The sequence below is a fragment of the Apaloderma vittatum genome, unplaced genomic scaffold, assembly GCF_000703405.1.
Source record: "Apaloderma vittatum isolate BGI_N311 unplaced genomic scaffold, ASM70340v1 scaffold29282, whole genome shotgun sequence".
NCBI classification, from domain to species: domain Eukaryota; kingdom Metazoa; phylum Chordata; class Aves; order Trogoniformes; family Trogonidae; genus Apaloderma; species Apaloderma vittatum.
The window spans coordinates 36,679-60,559 of record NW_009703649.1 but is presented as its reverse complement, the minus strand read 5'-3'; the positions used below and the strand labels follow the sequence as shown (position 1 = coordinate 60,559).

The 23,881-nt window shown below is 39.7% G+C and overlaps 1 protein-coding gene across 1 annotated transcript in view; it reads right to left on the bottom strand.

Annotated features, from left to right (window-relative positions):
• The window catches only part of TENM3 (teneurin transmembrane protein 3), a 64,614-nt gene that overhangs the window by 10,641 nt on the left and 30,092 nt on the right, over positions 1-23,881 (bottom strand). Inside the window, exons 12-15 of the mRNA XM_009864707.1 lie at positions 22,585-23,459; positions 6,159-6,334; positions 5,231-5,466; positions 19-315 (exon numbers count right to left, since the gene is read on the bottom strand). Of these exons, the coding sequence (XP_009863009.1) occupies positions 19-315; positions 5,231-5,466; positions 6,159-6,334; positions 22,585-23,459 (1,584 nt within the window). The remainder of the gene's footprint in view (positions 1-18; positions 316-5,230; positions 5,467-6,158; positions 6,335-22,584; positions 23,460-23,881) is intronic.

The following is a 23,881-nucleotide window of genomic DNA, read 5'->3' as shown; positions in this document are numbered from 1 at the left end:
AACCTAAGTGTTGTTTACCTTTTCCAAATATGTGTAACTCCAAGTTTTCCCATCAGCAAACACTCTAGACACTATCCTTCCCTGTCCATCATACTCTATTTTTTCGCTAGTCGTCCCTCGCTGGATGCTGCCTATTTGACCTGTGGATGAATAGGTAACATTGACAGCCATCAGCTTGCTGCTCGGGAGCCACAGGGTGGGGTGCCCTGACGTGTCGTAGGCAATCCTCAGCAGAAATTTACGGTGGTCATCGTAGATCTTTTCAGTCTTTGTGGTTCGATCAAAGTCAACTGAAAGGAGGTTTCTGCCATTAACCTTTTTAAAGCAAACAAAATGACACAATAAATCATGCTGTTCAAACCCTACCCACTTATTATTTCCACAAAGCTAGCTGTTCTTTAAATACCACTCACAGTGATTGATTTGCTGTGTGCTTGAATTATTTTAGCACCTTCTTGATGCAAACGTTAAGGCACTGTATTAGCATCTACTTTAGAAGGTATAATTATATGAAAACATGGCCCAGAATTTGTTAGAATGTATTCTTTCTTGATGATTAGTCAGCTATTAAGAAAATACTGAAAGATGTGCACTGAAAACTTCTGCAACAGATAGGGCCATTTCAGCGAACAAACCACTTCTTTTGTAGGCAGTCCAAAGTGTATCTAGCGAATTATTGACAGTATAAATTGTCAAAACACATTCTCAGCAACTGCTTGTCCAGTTCACAACAATCATGCCAAGAAAGAACGCAATCTTAGTCCTCCACAGCAAGATTTTTCAAAATAGTAAATACAAAATCAAGATCTTCAAAAGCATGTTAAGTCTTCAAATTAAGATTCAACAGTTTTTAAAATACCTAGATCAAACAGAAGTTTCACTCAGTATATACTATCCACTGCTGCAACATATTTATGAGGCTGAAATCCTTAGTAGAGGATTATGTCTTTCGCCTAGTTAACTGACCACTTAAAGCCATAACTGACTGGAATGTGACTGAACCACTGAAAATGTTATAAATGCTTTGAAGTTTGTAACTATTTTGATTTGAAATTAAAGCCTTAGCCTAGATACATTTATGTTCAAAACTGCATTACTTATGTATGTGAACTATAGTGATGGATAGTGATTTCTGGGAAATACTTTTACACTGAAATCCTCCACACCCTTTCAGTGCTCTAAGTATACTAACTTTCAGTTTCATTGAATGAGCTCTCATTTTTGTATTTATGAAAGGAAAATGCCTGGTTTTCTTTTCCCACATTGGTATCTTTGCACTTCTCTGTTCCCCCTCTGCACTGAACTGCTTTTTTAGTGTTCTCAAACAGGCCCCTAGGATTTCTTTGTTTAGCTGTAAACCATTTCTGTATCTGATGTGTCTTTTAAAACTTATTCCAGGTGGGGGAGAAACACTGACAACTAAGATTTTTTCAGTACTGTATTTTGCTAACATATGAGAAGTTGGGGACAAATGGACACACAGCTATGCATATTAAGAATTCTTTTAAAATTTCAAGTACTTGATGAATACCTTACAAAGAGGTGAAGAAATATGGCTAACTGACATTCAGAAAAGAGTAAGAGAATAGATACCCTGACCAAAGAAATTACTGGAGAATTCTTGCATTTTTTCAGGGCTGCATGTTCAAAAATTCATATGCCATAGATGTTGGTACTTCTACCCTGAGGCTGATAAGCTTCTAAAAGACCAATATGTTAGATTTTTTTTTTTATTATTGGCATAAAAGGTATTAAAGTGTTGGTGATGGGTCATAGGCAAATATGAAAAGAAAAATATCCTGCTTATATCTCTTTGTCTGTCTATCATCTATATTACCTTTCTCTAAAACGAAATCACTGGCATAAGAACAATCAGCACTATCAATTTAGGAACAAAAATCAAGTTTTCATGTAAATCTACAAAGTAAGGAACACAAAGTCTAGCAGATGCAGATGAGCTACTTTATCTATTTAGTGAGCCATCAAATGTTATTTAAATATACTTTGAAAAATTAATATTACAAGACTGATTCTAGAAGTAGGTTAAACTTAACTATGAAGCATTCTCATTCACTTCCTTTTCTGTAATTTTCTTCTACTTCTTCATTTTCAGGTAGTTTTTGTTTAAAATTTCCAACATGTAATATTCACTCATTTGCCTAAATTCATTCTAAATCTTGTTTATCTCTGACTTTTCTTAGCCTCTTCCACACATGCCTGCATTCATCTCTGCATCGCCCTGCCTGTTTTGATTCTCTGACTTTTTTCCTCCCTTTCTCTCCATCTTCCCTTTCTTGTTTTACTTTTAATTACAATTTTTATTAATCTTCTTGTCTACCTCTTAGGTTTAGACACTGAAGTGAGAATGGGCGCTTCTGATTTCTGAATTGGCAAAGAGGGAAGGGTGGTTTTATGGTTAAGGCAGACATCCAAGCAATTGGGGTTAATTTCTTGGCTAAGCTCATCCTTCTGCTGTAAATTGCAGTGAAGTACTTAATCTGGCTGTCTCACTGCCTTATCTGCTAAATGGGATAATCACATCCCTTGCCTTCTCACTTTCCATCTGTCTGGTCTGTTCAAGGGTGGGATACGAGGGGAAAGAAAGGAAATGCCTCTGTTTTCCAACCAGATTCATGCTTCCAGATTCTGCTGAGAGAGGTCTTGCATTCAGATGTGTGAGCTTTTGGTGAAATTTTGGCTGTGCTTGCATAATCTCGTTATACAGATTACAGCTTCTTTCCTTGGACAGTATGGGGCTGGCATAACATATGTTATCTAAAGTACTGCCTTCAACTGAAGCATTTATTAACAACAGCTCTGCTACCAAAATGCTTTCCTAGCAAAAATTAAACATTTTCATTTTGTCTAAGACAGCCACATTCCAAATATATTTGAAGCCTCTGAGTTTCATGATGATAAAAAAAGTTATTTGGGAAATTTTCAATGAAGAAACACTTAATGACATAAAACTGAGTTTCTTGACAATCCCCACCTACTGTCCTGTTATGTTTCAGGAATTTATATGTCCATCTGTCCTGCCCTCCTTTAACTCCTGTTCTCCCTTCCAATAAGAAGTGTTAAATCTGACTGTGATTCTCCTGTTAGGAGTAGGAATATATTGCTGTGCCCTACAGAGAGATTCCAGAGGTAATGTGAAAACTGGGGACCTCTCCAGAACTTGGGGCATGTAAGGTCTCGGAGGAGGCAGAGCATTTCCCGTGTTTATGTCACCTTTCTGCTTGAGACAGAGCTCCTGTCAGGTCCTTTATCTGGGACCCTTTCGAGTGAAGATCCGTCTGGCCTCAACACCAAATATCCTAAAAAGTCTCTTTCCTGTCAAGGACTGCCAAAGGCCAGCCTACAGACCAAACCTGGAGTTTCAGCGATAAAACTAGTTTATCAAACAATTATAAAAGGAGTCTGAACAAAAGAAAGATTGACAGATGATTGCTGAGTTAAGGGAAGATGACATAATTCCTCATTAATTTCTTTATAAAGACTACTAGGAGTGGGTAGAACTAATATAAGATAGAAAACAAAGAGAGTACCTGAGAGTGTACATTGTAATGTTAGATACTGCATACATATAATGCAGTGAAAGTGCTGTATATATGAGTACATTTACTGGCAATACTTTTTGTCACTGTTTTTTATCTACATTTGTTTCCTTTGCAGCAAAATGTTACTGACATATCTGTAGATGGAAATGATGAACTCCCTAAGTTATTCCTGTTCTTCTTTCTGTTGTTTTCCTTCTCCACTTTTCTACATCCCCCTACTCACCACGCAGTGACATTTCTGTAGTATCTTTCCATGTAAATCAATTTCAAAAAAATCTTCCTTTTATTTTCTTTACTGACAAGTATACTTGGTTTTCTTAGGCATTTATCTCTCATTAGCCCATATTCTCCACCTGCCCTACATCTCCAATTTGTATATACACTTTTAATTACTACTAATTTATCCTAATCTATAATCTCTCACTTTCCCCTCCATCTTGTTAAATGTTTCCCTCTTCTCTGCTGTTCTTTTTTCCTTGTTAACTCTTCCAAGTTAAAGTTGCCCATGACATTTCTTTTGCTTCCTCTGCACTTGAATGCCAAGATTTTGCTTCACTTCGGAGAACTGGACTCATGATGATTTGTTTCCCTGCCAAAACCAAATGCCATATTTTCTTTTTCTCTTGGGATTCTTTCAAAAAGAAATTGGCAGGGGTATTATCCCTCTGTGCTATGTAATGACATGCCCATGAACCAGAACCACAAGGATGAGCTCCAGAAGCACGGCTTCCTTTTCCTCTTCCTTATCCATGGAAGACAGTCGCCATAGCTAGGTACAAGTATGTTGTTCTTAAGTAGCAGCTGCTGTGCATAATCATCCTTCCTTCTTGGAAAAAATCCATTCTTCTTGCAAAGCAAGTGGTAGAAAGGAATATAAGGTGCATGACAGCATTCCCTCCTTTCTTGTCCCAAAGGATGATAAAAAAATATTTTAAGATTGAAAATGGCATGTCACCTCTTAGAAGTCGAGTGGTCTGAAATTACTCACCTTTGCTTGATATACTGCCTAGGCCTTAATTTAAAGAACTGAGTTCAGTTCTAATAGTAAGTCAGACCTCTGATGTGGTCTTGAAATGGTCTCCTGGCAACTCAATTGTAAATGCTTAATCTATGTTGTCTTTACCAAATGGCTGTCATAAATCATAGTTTGCTTCCTACTTACATTTCTCTCACTATATAGGAAGAAGAAATGCCAACAAAATGGTAAAGACATATGTTAGAGGAAAATGCCGTATACATGCACACACAGTTAAACCCTTTCTACCAGAGATAAGTATTATTACAATTTTTATTTAAAATAAAAAGAAAGAAAATCATAGGACTCTGCCAACTTACAGCAGAATAATTTAAAACAAGATTTAAAATCATATCTGTGAATTCAGTACCAGAAACAAAAATACTGAAGGAAAGCAGAAAATCCTTCTTTTATCCTGATCTATTCCAATGCATTCCCCCTAAAAACAATAGTTTAAAGTCTACAGAAAAGAGCAATTAATGGAGAAAAGCAGCCAGTAAATGAAGTAATAAAAGCAAGTACTTCCAGCTCTACAGTAAGTATATCAACAGTAAATATTCTGTGGTTGTCGGATGGCAATATCTACAGGAATGTATTTACATTTCCTCTCCCTTAATGAGAACGCAGCAGATCCCACGCACGCCTACACACTTACCCGAAGCTTTCGGCCAAACACGTTAACTTTTCCCTGAGCTTGCTCTTTCCGGAATCGCCATTCCACCAGGTTCTGCCCGTTCTCCCCTGGGAGGGTCATGTTTCTCTTTGCCACCGTAGGGTTGGCAGTGCCAGCCAGCACGTGCGGCTCTGTCTGGTAGTGCGAGTCCAGGCCGCTGGCATACAGGATTCTCAATGAGCCATCATAACCAATCTGGTAGCTATTTCTTAACTGATCTGAAAAGACAAAAAAAGAGAAGCACAGGTTACCTACAGGCGTTAAGAGTCTGCCTTTGCTCTGCAGACTTTATGCAGTATGTGCACGTAACATCTTGACTTCACATAACTGACCCAATGGTCATAAACACCCAGGGTGAGATTGTACCACATGAGAGCACAAATCCCTTTGGGACCTATCTTCAAGTCGCTAAAACATTTAAGAAAAATCCCACCCTCAGAGTATATTCTTTGCACTGGCACAAACCACATTTTCTACTGTTTCATTAGGCATTTTTAGCCTAATCCTAAACATGTTAAGAATACTGGCTTTTGCAAGGATGTGGCTGCTGGGACATCACATGCTATTTTATAGCTAAAATCTCACTTCATGCTATTTCTGCACCTATTTCCCTTCCAATTCATTTCTCTCTCCAAGACTCCTTTTTAATGCAAGGTAGGTATTCTGACTACTTCTCACAGCTGTTTACGAAAACTATTTGGTTAAAAAAACATATTTAATTTTATTTTCATTGCAACTCCTTCTTGCCCTGAACAGTTCTTTATATAAATGTGAACATCTGTGTATCACCACTTACTCTCAACACTATGCCTCTAAAGTTTTCCTCTAATGTACGCGATTGGAGCTGCTTGCATCATAAGAAAATGGCTTTCAGGCCACTATATGCTGAGCAATCTTTTGCTTACAGTACCTTGAACCATGGTGTAGAAAGAATCAATTGATGACAAGTTGGAAGTGATGCTGACATCTTCCTCTCTGCTGGACGATTCAATGTCCACTGTAATGGCCCTTTCCATTTCCCCGTGAAGGTTAGTGACAACTCCAGTTGGGAACGTAACGTTTGTTAGACGGCCCTCGCTATCGTAGCTGGAAAAAAACAAAAAAAAGTCCAGAAATGATACATAGCAGGAACAAATTGCTTTCATTTACAAGTATAATGAACAAAAATACCCGCTGCTTGTATTGTTAAGGCATATTTGCTTTTCTGTTCATGGGGTGGGCACAGCAAAGACTTCAAACGTGCTTTGAAGTAGTCAGGACTGCTTAACATACAGGAGCCTCAATGGTGATAGCGAGAGCAAACAGATGGATCTTCGGCTCTGCATATTATTCTTTGAAGTGTGACCAGATCCTGCTGCACATCTAATTCACAATTTCAAAGGAAGCATATTTATTGGTGCTAAATTCTGTAGCATTCTGTACTCAATCCCTGTTACTAGACTAGATTTTCCTGTTACTGTAGCAATCCTCAAAATTTTTCGTAAGAAGGGTGTCTTAATAAGAGTGTCTCTTGGGCCTTTCCTATTCAGTGATTGTGCAGACCCACCTTCCCTTCTGTTGCTGAGTGCTTAACATCCCTTGTATTAATAAGAGAAAGATTCTGGGGTAATATTTAATCTACTTAAGCTGTTTGTAGCTGGAAATAGGAACAGCTAGCATATATAATTGTTAACAGTCTGTGGATCGCAGTTTGAGAACTGTGGCAGAAGCCAAGCAGGAGATGCCTTTTTATCTGGCTCTACTGGCGTTTCTTTAAACCAATAGCTATATATCCATTTCATATGAATAGGTAGATACAATTTCTGTAACTGAAATAGACCTGTGATGTTTAAACCATGTCTTTTCCTACGCTGCATTAGGTATAACCCATTGATACCAGACCCAAGACCACGCTTACTACTAAACAGGCACTATGGTCACAGTATAGAGAGGTAAAGTGTCACATGAGCTCCTGATCATAAAACTGCCTTTAAGATTAACTCTTCCAGTCTGACAGCTTGGGTTTGTCAGCCTAGTGTGTTTAGCTGGGGCTCCTCATTTTGAAGTATAGCCTGCTGCTACCTGCTGCGGGGGGGAACAAGTATCAGAAGGGTGATTCCAGGCCCTCGTGTGACCTGTTTGCTCCCAGGAGTTTTTCATTCCTATCCCATGAGATTAGAGTAGGAAGCTGAAGGAAGCTTTAGTCTCTTAGAGTAACTAGAACGTGACCCTGCAGGTCCTCACAGTGCACTAAATGCTTCACGCTTACAATTAGAATAAAAATTGCTGCTTCTGGGAAACAAACACAAAACAAAAAAACCACCCAAACCCCAAGCATATCACTGAGGCTACAGAAACTCTTCTTCTTAAACTGAGAGAATTAATTCCAAAGTTTTAACCCACAACACCCTAACTTTTTCTGAACAGCATTAGTACTGCACAGCATTGCTGTAACTGAAAGGATTAGGTTAAGAATTATTTTTTTCCAGTTTGCTTACTCTGTAGATTTGACAGCTTTTTGCATACAGTCATTTCCATCCTTTTAACACAGTTGATTTCCTTTGTTTACATAAGACTTTCACTTAGCAACAGGAAAAAGAAAAGAATGTTTAGAAATCAGAAACCATACTGCAAGCCAAGGAAATCAAGTGGGGAAACTTATTTTTGAAGTTAAGTACATTTCAAGATAATGAGTTTTCTTCCACTGTGCCTCTAGCCCCAATTTTGGCTCTTTTTCACATACTGGACTTGGCAAGCCGAGATGCTGCATTTATGCGGGAGACCGAAACAAACACACCAACATTCCTTGTGCATGAATGTGACTGCTAGCCTAGTCATGACCTTCACTCTCATTCCTCAGTTCCATAAACTTATTTTCATGCACAACTTCCCTTTTCAACTCGCAAGGGAATACATATTGTCCAATTAGTGTCCCTTTCTATTTTCCGCTTTATGTCCGGAAATGGTATCATATTATTTTGTTGGGGATTACTTGTGTCCTTTGATTCCAACAGCCAAGTACTGGTCTTTATTTCAAACAAAGTCACAGAAGGTAAGATTTCCCTATAAGAAGAACTTTTCACCCTTTGAAAAACAGTTTTTGTGAAAAATTAATGCTCATATTTCTGAGTGTACCACTTGAGTTGGAAAATAATACACATCAGTAGTATTCAGTGCAGTACGTGGCTTCTCAGTACGCAGCACTGAACGTCGCTGTTCTTATTTTATGCATTCTTGCTTCCACATTATGATTTTTTGACTCCATGCCTATAGTTCCTGAACTGGTCTCTTCTTTCACAAATACATGAAAGCACATCATAAGCCTGGGCTAAGCAGCTAATATTATTACAGTGGGGGAGAGTTCAAAGATCAGCAAAAAATCATGCTACACGTTCATGTTCTTAAAAACACGACTTTACAGCTGAAAGAACCTTAAAAGCCACGATTGCTTGGTTGAGGTGTCCTAGTGCAGGAAGAAAATGTGACTGAGATGTGAAAGGTAAGAACAAGATTTCTCATACTTTTATAGCCAGGAACAAAAAGAAAGAAAGGGAATAGTTCTGTCTACAATTTACTATGTATTCCATTTTATGAAGGATTGTAATGTGTGTCCTTCATTTTGTTCACAGCGCATCAAATACTAAACTTAATTTATACTTGATATGTTTTTGCCCACAATTGAAAGCCTTATCAATGTTCAGCATAGCAACATCACTCATCTCCTTCTGGTCAGTCCTCTGCCATTTTTCTTACTACATCAAATATCCTCGCATTCTGCTGCCAAGGTGAATTTATTCATCCAAGATTGCTGGTTTTAGACGGAGAGATTTCTTTTATCTGCCTAGTGTTTAATACTGAAATTGCCTCAAAAGGAGTGAGATCTAAACTCTAGAGGGCGAGTGCCCACATTTGGCATGTCACACAGTCTCTTTGATCTTTTCACCTAAACACAAGCTCAGGCACACGTATTACCGCGGAGCCCTCTGATCTTTCTCCCTGTGCCGGGCTTCACAGCAAAGTCGTTCAGCCAACCTCTTTGGTTCCTCACGAGCAAGTCACACATCAACTTTTCAAGAATTTAAACCAGAAACTTGCTCGCTGGGTGTGACCTCACGAGCATTAATCCTATCAACTCATTTCCATGTGCATTAACGTAACAATCTTCCTATTTGGTCAGTAACTACAGAAGACAGCAGCAGGGGCTGCTGCCACCACTGGCTGCTAGCTGGAGCGACAAACGCCGGCAGCGGGGGCTGCTCCCACCACTGGCTGCTAGCTGAAGCTCCCCTCAGATCAAATTCTTTTTCTTCTTTAGGATGATCTGCCACTGCCAGATAGTTTTCCCCTTCTGCAGTGAGAATTTCTCGGAGATAATGATTATCATCTTCCCAGATTCTTGACCTTTTGCTCTTCACCTGCTGGAAGTCTCTCTTCCATTGTTAGTCTCCTTTAGTTTTAATTACATTCCTTCCCAGACCATTTTCTGTTCTAGTCAATGTAGGACAGTTCACTTTGCAGTGATAACTTCCTGGTAAGCCTTGTCACAGATGGAAATGCCCTACTTTCTCTATTTCTGACTTGGTTCTCATATGCATTGTATCTTAGTTTGGAGCACGTTTAGCTCAACGCCAACTTGCAGAACATTTTTAATGTTTTATATCAAAGGTTAATTCAACATAAAATAGGGAGCTGTAGAAACGATATGTATAATAATGGTTGCTGCTAAAGCCAATTGCTAAGTTATGACTAATACTGTTTTTTTCACAGACCTCAGCAACACACTGCCGTAACAAAATAAATTCTGTAATTTTTTTTTGCTATTGTAAACATGTCAGGTTGAAGAACAAGGCACGCTGGTTCCTCCACATTTCAGATAACAAGACATACAGTGCAAATGTGTATTATATATTTCTTTAAAGACTGGTTACAGATTATACTATTAGTTGGGATACTGTAATAGAGAAATGAGGCATGAATGCATTTCATAATATAGACATGTATAATTTTAACAGTAAAATGAAAAGTACTGCTACGTGCTCACTCAAGACAGATCACGCATTTTAAGCATCTCAAATTATCAAGAGTGGCTAAAAAATTTATAGAACATTACCCTACTTGTTTCAAACTATTCATCGAAAGCCTTATATACCAAGGTTCTGCTTCTTGGCAGGTGAGGACAGAGGCTTCAAAGTCGATTTTAGAAGTGCAGCGTGCTGCTGAGGTGTGTACTCACCGTGTTGACACACACGGGAAAAACCTGTCCTAACCTGGCAATGACACGTCTCCTTCAGCTCGCTGAGCCAATTAAGTTCACGTGCACACAGAGGATTGTTGTCTTTTAAGAACGGTCGTTTGCAAATAGGTTCTTTCACTTGTATTCAGCCTCTTGTAGCACTCTGCAAGTTTAGTCCCACCCAAATAGTGAATTCACAACTGGAAAAGGACAGTCAAGGGAAGCCACCTTGATAGGGTATTGCTGCATTGCTAAACCAGTAACAAAATAGTTATCTTGCCGATTAAAGGAAATAATCCCATAGTTTATATATCATCACTTTTATTAAAATTTCATCACCCTGATGGTTTAAGCAGGGCACAGCAACTTTCAGGGAGCTCTAGTTCTGATCATCTCTAATCATTTTGTGGGTTGTCAAAAGAGAGGAACAGACTCTTAACTTCAGCATAATGAAATGCATTATTTTTCCCCCTTTCCTCCGTTTATGAGTTCCTATCCTCATTTTGACATGCATTTTGGCTTTTTATTTGTCTGAAGAGTGACTGAATGAGCCTGGTAAGAATGAAAAAAGTGAAAACAATCTACTGATAAATGGATAGACAAATGATTGCCCTTTTTTTTGTTATTTCTTTTTTAGTCGCATTGAAATACACACTTCTGTGTACCCATAAACACTCATTTATAAGCTGCCTTTAAAAAAGAATATTAAATGAAATACTCTATGCACATATTCCTTTACTTCCAGTGTATTTGACATCTTAAAAGGCTGAACACCTTGCTTGTGAATTCACAGTACAAATATATTAGGAAATCCAAAATATTAAACTGTAACAGCCCTTCGAGATAAAAGAGATATATTTTTTAAAAAATTGAACCACAAAAATTAAGACAGCTATATGTCTTGCTAATATTGTTGTGTTTTTCTTAACAAGAAGGAAACAAATGTCATAAATGACATTTCATTGTTATAAATGACAATCTGATGTGTTAGTAGGCCTGTAAATCAAGACAAGTGGATTTATTTATTTTTTTAAAAAATTGACTATTTTCTAAAAAGGGTAGAACTTCTCCTCTTTCCTTTAATACTGTTAACCATGAGAAGAAAAAAAAAAAGCTTCCTTCCCTTCTCATTCCACTCGTTTTCCTTTCACTTTTCCTTTCCCTTTCCTTTCTGCTGTGCATAGCTCAGAGAAAATAGTGGATGAGTATGAATTAAAGAAAATAGGTCCAAGGGTGCTTCTAGGAAGGAGCTGCAGCCCAGAGACCAATTCTGGACAGGAATTTATCTACCTACTTGGTTCCTGAATTGAATTTGGGCGGAAAATGCAAACTCACAAAACCGCAGAGGCTAGAAAGGCATTAGAAGTATTAGTATCAGCTAAATTTCTCTGTCCTGCTCAGTCAAGTGTCAGACAACTCAAGCTTAAGTTCAAGCACCTAGTCCACTTTTCCTGTTCCTCTATCTGATGGCTGCCTTGATGGGGAAAAGGTCTTTATCCCATTTTCATCTGGGAAAATCTTAATGCAACTGTTTGCACAGCTGGTTAAATAATTCAGGTAACGGTATTTTATCTTAGCAATATGATCAGGACAAATTTTTCAGTCCAGGTTTAACAAAGAGATTTCCTCAGCTGGAAAGTGATTGACAATTTCTCTCTTCACCTTCTCCTGTTATAACTGCAGCTTTTGAGGCCTTTTTTTGGTGTGTCAACGTTGTCATAACGTTAAAAGGATAGGTTTCGGTCTTTTTTTTGTAAACTGGCACTCAGCACGCAAGACATATGAACAATTCACCTAAATAGGCCATTCTTGACAGCCATAACTCATCTGCAAAACTACAGGCACACTCTAAACGAAAATCACTGCAGGAAATGTGTCTGTTGGAAAAGGAGCTCAAAGAAATGAATCAACAACTTCCCTTATGATAGCTCCCTCACTTCCATACCGAGAAGTTTTTGATGCTCATTTTCCACCTCATCGCACAACCAGGCAAACAAGCACCAGTTCAGTGCTCGTGCTGCAGTCAAATTGACCACCTTCACCGCTTAATCCAAAATTGCTTCCAGAAACAGGTATTTGGGGGGAGCAGCGCTTTGCACTGAAGGAAGCAATACATGAATTCATCATGCTGGGGTTTCTTTGCTTTTTGGCAGAGGACTGCCAGACTTTTCACTCATCGCTGTAGGGTGTTGCAATCCTCCCGCACCGTGCTGTTTGCTGCAATAAGCACCTGCCATGTACATTCTTCTAAGGATTCACAAGAATTCTTTCCTAACTCACATTTCTGATACGCAATGTACCTGCACAAATAAATAGCGTTAACACCGATGGTGCTTTCTGAAGAGCAGGAAGAGCTCTGGTGTGTGCGCAGAAGGGAGGGGGTGCTCCAGGGGAGCTGTGGGGTGGAAGTAGGGTGGCTTAAATGAGAGGTGTTATATGGGCATGAAGCAGCTTCCCGGGGCTGGGGCTGCACCGTACCCTTCTGAACTCGGTGCAGCCAATTTGAGAGCGGTTGAAGGGGCTTGTCTTTATGAAGGTGAGATTCAATTGCGGCAGCCAGGCTTTTATTTACAAATCTCAGCACTCACCCCTCACTCTTCAGCTTCTGTCTAATGGGAATTCACTGCCCACGAGCCCCGCAGGGGCCAGACTCTGTTTTTTGCTGGGGCGTGCAGAGCCAGCTTCTGCCCCGCAGCAGCTTCCCGTGCAGCGTCTTTAATCTCCGGGATCCCTGAGGCTGCTGGTTTGTTTCTGTGTCACTTCCCTCTCCACCTTCTTAGCTCATCTATTACTGTACAAATAAACCCTGTGCCTTGATGTAAATACCAGAATATGGCCTTTCAAACAGAAGAAATGTTGGTGTATATATACTTGCTGTAAGGTCTGCTTATACTATCAGAGCTGAGTGCATAGACCTTCAGTGAAAAAAGGATGTAAAACTGTTCTGTTTTGCCAGACATTTTGTTCACAGAATAAGCTGTAATGTAGCTTTTCCTCCCTTTCTCTTCCTTTTTTTTTTTTTTTCCTTCTTATTTTGCAAGGTAAAAACTCCATGAAGGTCATAAAAAAGTGGACATAATGAACTTATTAAATTGCATTATATTTGAAAAGCAAATTTAGCAAAAGGAAAGCAAAATTTTATGAATACATTTTTTTTTTCTTTTAGGACAGCGTAATATCAAGACAGTATACGAAGATTCAAGTTCTATAGTTAATTTAGAATAATATCCTTTTTCCTTTGGAGCACGAGTCACACCCAGCCAATGCTGGCTTTACAAGGGACAGACTCCCCTCTTTGGAGGAAATTTGGTAGGTCTTTCAATTGCATGTGCCTTGTAGGCTCCCTGAAGAGCTGATCAAGCTGGCCTCACTGGGGACATCAAGGAAGACCAAATCTCTTAATAAGGCCTGAAAATGAGGGCTGTGGGTTTGAATACAGCATGGCTGAAAATAGAGAGCCGGCTGCCTTTCCACCCTCACTGCAATAGGTCCCCTGTGAAGTGAGTGTAAAGGAGAGCAAGCCAGCTTGGCTACAGCCTCCCTGACTTGTTTGACGAAGAAAATTAACATGGGACAAGAATATTAGCATGTCAATAACTGAACAAGTCGTATTATTAAAGTCCCTGATAAAGACAGAAGTGAAAATGGATACTTTCAGGAGTCTGAGCAGAGCTGAGTGGATTTGACAATGCAGGACATTTATGTCATTAATAGGAATAATACTATTTTTTTGCTGAACTACCCTTACTTCTAAGTGCTCTCCAAAACCACAGAAACATCACATGCTGATCTTCGTGACAGAAATCAAAGCACTCCTTCCTTTCTCCTATATGTAAGATTTAATAATGTTAATGTGTGTCTTCAGCGTGGCTACTTTGATATTACTACCTATTCAATGGTTTCTCAGTTCTGCTTTTATTGCTTAGCCTAGTCCTAAGGAACATTAAACATTCAGGAATGAATAAATGGGTAAATGGCTATTAGAGAAGATATACTGCTGATATTAGGGCAATTAAGGGACACTACAGTTCTCCAAAATATTTCACGCTGCTATCTAATGGTATCTATTAATGGATTATTTTTAACATGTCTGCTTTGTTATTAAGCAGGACGAGCCTGAAAAATCAAGTTTGTGTGCTCCATTGTCAGCACAAGTCTTACAACACTAAAGTATGCAGCAGTATGTTGTATTATAATTATGAAATCTACAATAAAGTTCAGTTCAAGTTCCAGTTTAAAAACCTGTGAGATCATTAACCTCTATTCTTAGTCAAAGGAAGCTGAAGCTAGAAATTTCAAAAATGTACTTAACAATTTATCTGATGAAGAAATCCGCAAACTGTCAGCTCAGCCCTCTCAGAAACTGCATGTTGCATTAAACTTTCATCCTTGTATTCTCAAACCAGGACATATGGTTACGTATTTGTGCAGCATTGATGTATCTACGGGACGGTTTAGAAAGCACATCATTCTTCAGCTTGTGGCCATTCACAAATCAAATATGCCAGCTTGGTGTATTTCCCTACAAGTTCTCTCTGGGTAGGGGGAGTACTTATATGGTTTGAATAGAGAGAAGTGTTTTAATTGCCCATTGGCCAGCCTTGCCTCCACAGGTCTACGTGAAATTGTGAGAGAGGGTTATGCCCACTAGAGTTTCAATCTGTGCCATGCTGAGAGGAGGAGAAGCACCAAATCTTGACTAAGAGAGAACCAGCTAGTCCCTGAAATGTGCTTTAAGAAAGAAATACATGTATTGCGTGCTGGATTGAGACAGGCAATGTAGATAAAGAAACACTTATGCAAAGACTGAGTATCTCAAAAATATTCCCCAAAAGACACTTCAGAGATGGTTATGAATTAAGAGAATATGTCTTTTGTTGTTTGGGAAGATTAAAGACACTGCACTTGTAAGTCATAGTTTGCAAACAAGGGCTCATGTGATGCCACAGAAGTCAATGCAAGAATATGATAATTGGCTGAACAAAACTACTTTAATGAGTATGGTTAATTACTTTATCACCACTATGTTTTACACTTACTAAGTAAGAAGCAGCAGCAGTAAAAGCAGAAGGTACAGAAGGTTGTTCATGGTAAAAGAATAAAAAAAAGCACTATGATACTAAGGACATTTAGAGAATGCTCTTTAGAGGTGATAAAAAAATCCAGGTTACATTTTTGTACAAAGTTCTGGCCCTTGTAAGAATACAGAATCAAATTACAATGAAAGCCCCAAAATTGCCAGAAAAAAAGAAGAGTAGGCATTTTAGATATTCATAATGTGATAAAGAAAATGAACTCAAATAGAAACAGATCTTATGGGAAAATAAAATCCCACAAATGCTATAGGAAAAGGCACAGAAATATTAATTATGAAAACTGGATTGGAAACCACTTAATATACAGTAAAAGTGCAAGTGAATTGACACTACTATTGGGGGATAATTTTTATCTCACCAAAATTAAATACTTGCTTTTATCTAAAATAAATATTTCAGTAGAAGTTCTATATGCTTTTTACAAGCCAAATCTCAGTATTTCCACGTCAGACTCCACAAGCAATGCATTATGATTAATCAAGAGGAAAACTGCAAAATATCATCTGTTCCCTTTTGCCAAATGCCGACAGTTAGAGATGATCTGCCTTGTACGCGGGGAAACTAAACAAGTCCAGGCCAAGGGCAGTATCTTACTTGGCATCAAGGTTTTAAGGAAAACACAGTACTGAATGTATTGTTAATAAAAGCATAATATGCAACGGATGATACTCTGCAACATCCATTGAAAATGTATTTTTACCTGTGAGTCTCTCTAGTCTGTAAATTATTGTAAGGACTTCACATTCTGCATGATTTCATCACCTTTCAAGAATGGCTGGAAAGCTCCCTAATTTAGCTGTGGGAACAAAGTAAACCTGTAGGGGCTCTGCTTGCTAATGTCACTTGCTTTGATTTCTGTTGAATTCCCTTGGAGATAAGAATTGAGTGGGAGAGGGAGGAGTGGAAGGAGAAGACAAATGAGCTCAGGACATGAAGTGCCCGGGGAAACATTGGATGTCAAGAGATACAAGAGGGGGTTGAGAAGGAATGCCCTGCTGGGAAAGGAAAAGGCAGGGAAGCCAAACACATCTTAGAGAAATGATGGGAGACACGGGAAGGGGCAAGATAAGAAAGTAAGAAGGTAAGGAAACATAGTTAAGAGGGCCAGGTCTGGAGAGCAAAAAAGAGAGATGGAAGAAAGGCAGTGAATTTGCAGGGAAAAGGAGGAGGCATCTTAGTCTGGATCAGATCTCTGTCTGCTAATATTGCTCCTAAAAGGAGAGGAAGGCAAAAGGAGAGAAGGCAGGAAAGACATAAGAAACTGTGGCTATTGGAATTGATTCACTGTTAGGAGAGTAAAGTTACCTGAGGGGGTAGAGGAGGCTGAGGGAGAGCACATGTGGCTTTCACCTTCCAGGAGAGCTGTGAGACGGAGGAACAGCTGTCTCTTTACAGAGGAGCCTGCAGAAGCAGCTGGGCTGGGACCACAGAGGGACGGATGCCTGACACTGGGCTGACCATGACTTGTCCTAAACCACCTCTAAATGTGGCTGTTGGGGATCACCTGAGCGCCAAGCACACCAGCGCTCACGTACGCCACAACCTCAGGAGCACGGCCCAACCTCACTGGGCTGTCTTCTGGCCCTGAAGAGAACCTCTCTTGCAGCCTCGACCAGTTCCTCGAGCAACCCGAGGAGCACCAAAAGTAGCCAGAGGCCGGCAGGGCAGCAGGCCAAGGAATCAACCACAGGACTTCCCTGCAGTGTCCCAGCTGAAGTTACACCAAGTAGTCGTGGAGCAAGCTGAACGCGAGCAGCAAGGGTGAGACGGCCCCGCAAGTGCAGGCTCAGCTTCCAGCCGCTCCCAGGGAGTGACTCGAGATAGTGAGACGATTCAGAAGTGGGGCTGAACAAGATGCTCGGGACCTTCTTAGAGGGCCGCCTTACGCTTCTGGTCAGGGAACAGGAACAGCAGCTTTTTCTCTTGAAGAATTTCAATAATTAAGCATCAACAAACTTTCAATTAACAGTGAGCTTCTAACTCGTTTTCAGACGAATTTAAAGGCTGGCTGGCAACCACTGGCATGTCAGGGCTTTGACAGAGACCTGAGGTTGCAGGCTGGGGGCAGGTCTGACATCCTGCACTACTGAGTAATGGCACAGAGGCACTTGAGGGCTTTCTAGGAGCTCACTACTGGTACTTCAAAAATGTACATCCAGAGAAAATACTTCTGTGGACCTAGCTTAGCTCTCTGTATGTGAAAGCAGAATGGAAACTGCTGCACAAAAATAAGGTCATACAGGATAGCTAGGAAGTGTCACTTCTGAAATGCTAATATGCATATAATCAGTTAAACTTTTAACATTTATCTGTTTAAACGTTCATATTATGCACACATAGTGTGCAGTTATAGTTAATAGTTTCCAGCTCAGGTATCCCGCTATTTTATAACAACAGAATTTGATTAGGCTGATTACTCTTATACTTTGTCTAATAGTGTAATTTCATTATAAAACCTAATCTGGCAGACTTTTTAACTTCATATGGCTCCATTGGTTTTTTAGTATGCGTGTATTTTCAGTCCTCTTTGTGAATGGTCTGTTAATCATTTTTATTCAGCAAGTTTTTAGACCTTCAATAACAGATAAGTTACTATGAATTTTAGTAACATTAGTAACTTTACAAAAGTACACTTTCTTGAAATATAGTGTCAATTTTGATCAGCAGACTATAATCCTTAACAAAATAGGAATTTAAAAATCCATTTTGCCATAAAGATATTAAAAAAATCCAAGACTGTAAACAAATACCAAAAAGAGATTTTCTAATATCCTAAATAATTCAAGTACTTAAAATTTTCATGTAAAAAAACACAGAGTGTAAAAAATATTTCCTATATGCCAGTCCTTCCCTTTTTCAGGTGAAGTGGAGACTAGATAAAGTAAACTCTAAATTAGCATCCATACTAAACTGAAATAAAAAAGTAAACTTCTTTTGGATCTGATATTAGCGTGATTTAGACTGTGGAAAAAGGCCATGAAAAGAAACAAGTCCAAATGCTTTAATATGTGCCAGAGCAGTGATTGCCATTTTTTGGGATGCAATGTTTTTTCAAAGATTTCTTCTTTTCACTGAAAAGTTGTTCTAAAACAGGAAAAAAGATTAAATCACTTTCATAAATCCATTCTCAAATCACTGAGAACTCAGCTGAAGTGATCTAAGTTCTCTGGATCCATACTCCAGTTATACAGACAGATTTACACAAGGGAATAGTTAACAAAGCTATTACTGAATTGGCTCCAAAGTCTGATCTTTTTTATTACTAAAAACGCAGTATTTTTACTCCAATGTAACTTCTGCCATTTAAACTGATGTGTGACAACCAAAGGGTGAAACAACCCAGGCATACTCAGAGCTAGTTGAAAAATAACATTTCTAGTCCATTGGACATTATGACAGTGAAAAGTTTTAACTCTGTGAAGAAAGTCTAAATTCACCACACAATATAAATACTATCTCCTTCCTACAATGTTTTGAGAATCTGAGTAGTACAATAGAGTAAATAAAATACGTAAATAAACTGCGATGTTAAAAGAAGATGCATCCAGCAGTGAAACTGAAATATTTTGCTATTATTAAACAGAACAAGGAAGTCAGGATGATTTCTTTTTCTAATTTCTTATTCCTTGCCTGGTGTTTGAGAGAAACCTTTCTGTATTAACATGGCTACGTTTTTTTCCAACAGAAAACTCTTCAGCTGAAATTTTTTTAGCCCACACTATCTGTAAACGTGAACATGCAAAAGCTGGGAGACACACACAGAGACATATACCACGGCACCCCCACGTGAGCCCTCATACAGTACATGTGGTTTCCATCTATTTTGGCAATAGCAGCAGAAGCCTCTGGAAACCCAGCCTAGTCAGATTCAATGTTACAAATCAGCAGCACTGAAAAGCAAAGTCACAATAGCACTTGCTGATCCTAGAATAAAAAATGGCAAAATAGGAATGTTTATGTCTACTTTTTTCTTCAAAAGAGAGATAGACATAAATTCAGTGCACAGGGATGTTGTGTTAACAAGAAGGGAGCAGCAGCTATGATGCCCGATGGATGTTTTTAAGAATGCTGTTTTGGCAAGAAAAATAGCACGGTGCTTCCCCCCCCCCCCCTTATTCCCTGTAGCTTTGTGTAATCACTGCAAATTTTTATTTTTGGTATTAACTTGTACAGAGCATCATAGAAAACACAACTGGAAGGGCCTGTAAGAGGTCATGTGGCCCAACCCCTACCCCAAGGCAGGACCTGCTCTTGCTCTGTTAGTCCTGAAAGATGTCTCATCTGTTCTTAAGCACAGTCTGTGAAGGGCAAGGGGTCACTATTGTCGTCTGTCTGCTGCAGGGCTCCAAAATCTTCACCGTCAAGTTTTTCCAAATGTCTAATCTGAATCTTCCTTGTTGCAATTAAACAGATTACTGCTTCGCCATGGCTATGGGGAGGAGATTAGTATCTTTTCTTCCGCATAAGCCTCATATGCTTGCAAATCTGGGGTGAGTAAAATTGCGTAGCTTTCTCTGTAATTATTACATCCTGAGAATTCTAACGAGACATTAGTCGGAGGTTTAGGAATTGCATCAACAGCAGCTTGGAAATAATACTAATACTTACTGAGGGGAATAGCCTGCCCTTTGGTTCTCCGTGAACCAGCTGGACATAACCTAACTTGGACCAGAAAGTCTGCATGAACGCAGATCAGGTGTGAAAGATGGTTACTTACAGACTTGTTGAACAACTATAGACCTTCATGACACACAGTACCCTAAATTCGCCCTGTGATGAAAATTATAGACTATCCACAACTTAATAGTGAATATAATACCATTTTTTTTGCGATCGGGCAGACATCACTAGGATACATTGAGGAGCTATCAGCTACTTCTGCAGTACACCACAGTAGGCTACACAAAAACCACAGGCAACGTGGTGAGAAATTACTGCCCTGATTAAAACTCTAGGCCCTCAATTAGCCAGTATGAATGCCAGCATGATTTAAAGTGCCTGCTGCACCCACCAGATGCCTTCATTTCAGTAAGGGACTTCACTATCCCCCAAATGGACTGCCCTGCCCAGCTTGCTTGCTGGAAACAAGTGGTTGTGTGTGTCACACTTAAACATCAAATTTACTCTCTGCGGAAACGGGTGACTATACCCAGTCTACTCAAAGCTGTGCTTTGGTCTCAGTAAGCAGACAGCGCTAACTCACAAGGAGGAGAACACATGCCCTCCCGATCAAACAGTTTCTCACTTTCCTGTGTACCCTCGCTGTGCTTCTGTGTCCTCTTGGCAGGACCTAAAAAGACACGCAGCAGATGCACCAGTGCACAACTAAATATTACAGATGTGCGCTAACGCTTTGGGAACGTGCCCACTACCAAAGCCCTGCCAACTCACAGATTACTGTAAGAATACCTTAAATCTGGCAGCAGCACCATTCCACCTGCAGTCTTTGTTAGGGATCGGCGTTTCTAGCCCTGTCTCCACTTGAGGACACAAGATGCAGTGAAGCAGCACCTGCTGCTCTTGTGCCTCTGACGGGCATCTGCAAAGGCTGGAGAATAGACACAGGTGCTCAGAGTCCTCCTGCACGCTGGCCCAGCCAAATGTGCACTGACAGAAATGTGAAGTTATCTCAGAACACAGATGTTTGGCTTTGCTGCCACTGCCTGACACCGGCACTTTATTTTCTTTATCATGTGTGTTGAATTGAAAGAGGTTTTTTTAGGCCCTGACCTTGGCAGAACTTGCTACTGCATTTCATCATAAAGATAGGAGAAAAGAAGGGGGGGGGCGGGGGGGAGAGAGAAAAAGAAGAGAGGCTTCCTGGATTTTTGTGATGCCCTTTGTAATCCTGAATACTTCAGCTGAGGGCCCTCTAATGCTTTCACTCATCATTCTAATTCTACGCCTTCCATTCCTTCACAGCACATTTTTACTCAACCTTAGCTTGTCTTTCATGTGGTTTAAAAATGCATGTATTTTTTCAGTTGACAGAGATGACTGGAAAACATCTGTGTTAACTCTACATCGATCTTTTCTGAAATAAATTGTGTCTTAAGCTGCATTTCTGCTACATTTCATTTGGCATATCAGTTTGTAGTTCAGCTCATTTGGGGATGAAGTTGCCTGTAAGACCCATACATGATCTCTCAGGTTCTACTAATTTATATCATCACAACCTTCCTTAGTCAATATAATTGAGGATTCTGTAAAATATTTTGCTAATACGGCTGTTAGAAACAGGCTTTGATGACTTAACGACTGCAACATAGGGTAAAGCAATTCACTGAAAAGATTTTTTTTCAGAGACTGGAAAAAATTATATGTCCTACTGTTCTGCTGATACCTCTCACTGTTGTGCTCGCACCTGTACTCCACACGTTGCTGGTGGTCTCTGTGTTTTTAGCTCATTCCTACAGGAATGACATTTGCCCCCACATCCCACGTCTCTTTTCTCAGCTTCCTCTGTGTGGGTCCACCTGTGTGAAAGCCTGCCATGCCACCCATGAGATCCTTTTTGCATAATTGCCACGTGCCACACAACCTTTTAAAACTTCAAAAAAATACCCACCTAGCCTTTTTTGGGGGGTAAAAGACCATGCAGACATGCTTTTACTTAAAAAAAAAAGAACAAAGAAAATACTGAGCAGTGACAAGTTTCTTGTCAGTATTTGCGGCAGAACAATGTCAATCTAATGATCAAATGGGATGAAAATCTAGTTTTTGATGCAAATGTACAAAACTGTGGCTGAGTTAACAGCTTTCTTGACAAGAGTGAAATGTTGTCTCGCTATTATTTCAATATATAAAACTGAAATCCAAATAGTGAATTTAAAATTATTCAGACCCAATGTTTAGAAGAAGTTGGACAGAGGAAGACAGCATGAGAAATGCAAAGTATCTTACTGTGCTTTTTTTGTTATCAAGGGTCACATCTTTGCAGTTATTTCATCAGTCTCCAGAAACATTTCAAGTGGTACCGTATAACTCAATAAAACTATAAGGCATCTGACTTCATTTTATGTACTTACTCAAAAAATGTAGTCCACCCAGTCTCATCGCTTTTGGTTGCCAGAAGCCCACTGTTGCCATGGTAGGTAAACAGAACAAGCTCCTGACCTTGCGCGGTCATGCTTTTCAAACATCCATTAGTGCCGATCGTCAGCCAGATGACTTGGTTATCAGGAGAGACCACCCTTACCGGCATCCGGTTGGGATCCCGCCTGATACGAAGCGTATTCCCGTTGCTATCCGTTACTGCGGTTATATCATTATCGTTACTGTAGCTAAAATTGTACAGGTAGTCTCCGGTGACTAAGCTCACAGTGTACTGGTGAGTACCATTGACATCAAAGATATAAAGCTCTTGGTCAGTTGGAGAAGCAATTTCATAAAAGTTCATTGAATTCAGTAAGGGTTTGTTCTTTGACACAGCCCGTATCCTAATATTTCCCAGATCGGCAATATACAGGGTGCCATCCGGAGACACAGCTAAGGAAGAAGGGGCATTGAGTTTGGCGTCTTTAGCATAGCCATCTCCATTTTGGTAACAGTCACAGTTGACATCATTTTTGCAATCACACTCTGAGGGTATTCCAGCAACTAATGAGATCTCTCCATCGGTTGTGACCTGTCTTATCCTATTAATCTTTTTTTCATCAGTTTCTGTAATGTAAAGCACCCCACTGTAGGACACGGCAATGGCAGTCGCTGACTCCAGTGTGGTCTGGACGGCGTGCTTCCCTACCGTGTACTCCACCCCAGGGACCTGGCAATGCATCGGCCTCCCTGCAGCAATGCGAACCTGACGGTTTTCGGTGATCTGCAAAACGACGTTGTTATCCAAAACATAAATGGAGTTGTCCATTGGGTTGATAGCTAAGTCTGTAGGCCATTCTAGACGAACCTGGACAAACAGAAGTGACAGACATCTGTGTTACTGAAAAAAAGTCCATTGTGTTGGAACTGTTATACAAGTTGAATTACCCCTCCAATAAACAGTATGCTTTTCTGTATCTAAAATGCATAAATAAAAATAGAGACATCTCCTACATATGTCCTACATACGTCAAGGACCCTACTCTTATTTTATTTTTGTAATAGCAAAAATAACTTACTACCTTTCAGATTACAAAACAACGGACTATTCTCTAAATGTACCGCTAGCATTGTCCCTTCTTACCTAAATAAGCTTCTTGAGACAAATAGAAAAAATATGGGTTTTTTTGTATATATCCTCTCATTCACTCTAGTAGGCTAATGATTCAGAAAACATCAGCATGCCAAGATAGTTCTAACAGATCTGCCATTCTCCCAGTATTTACTACC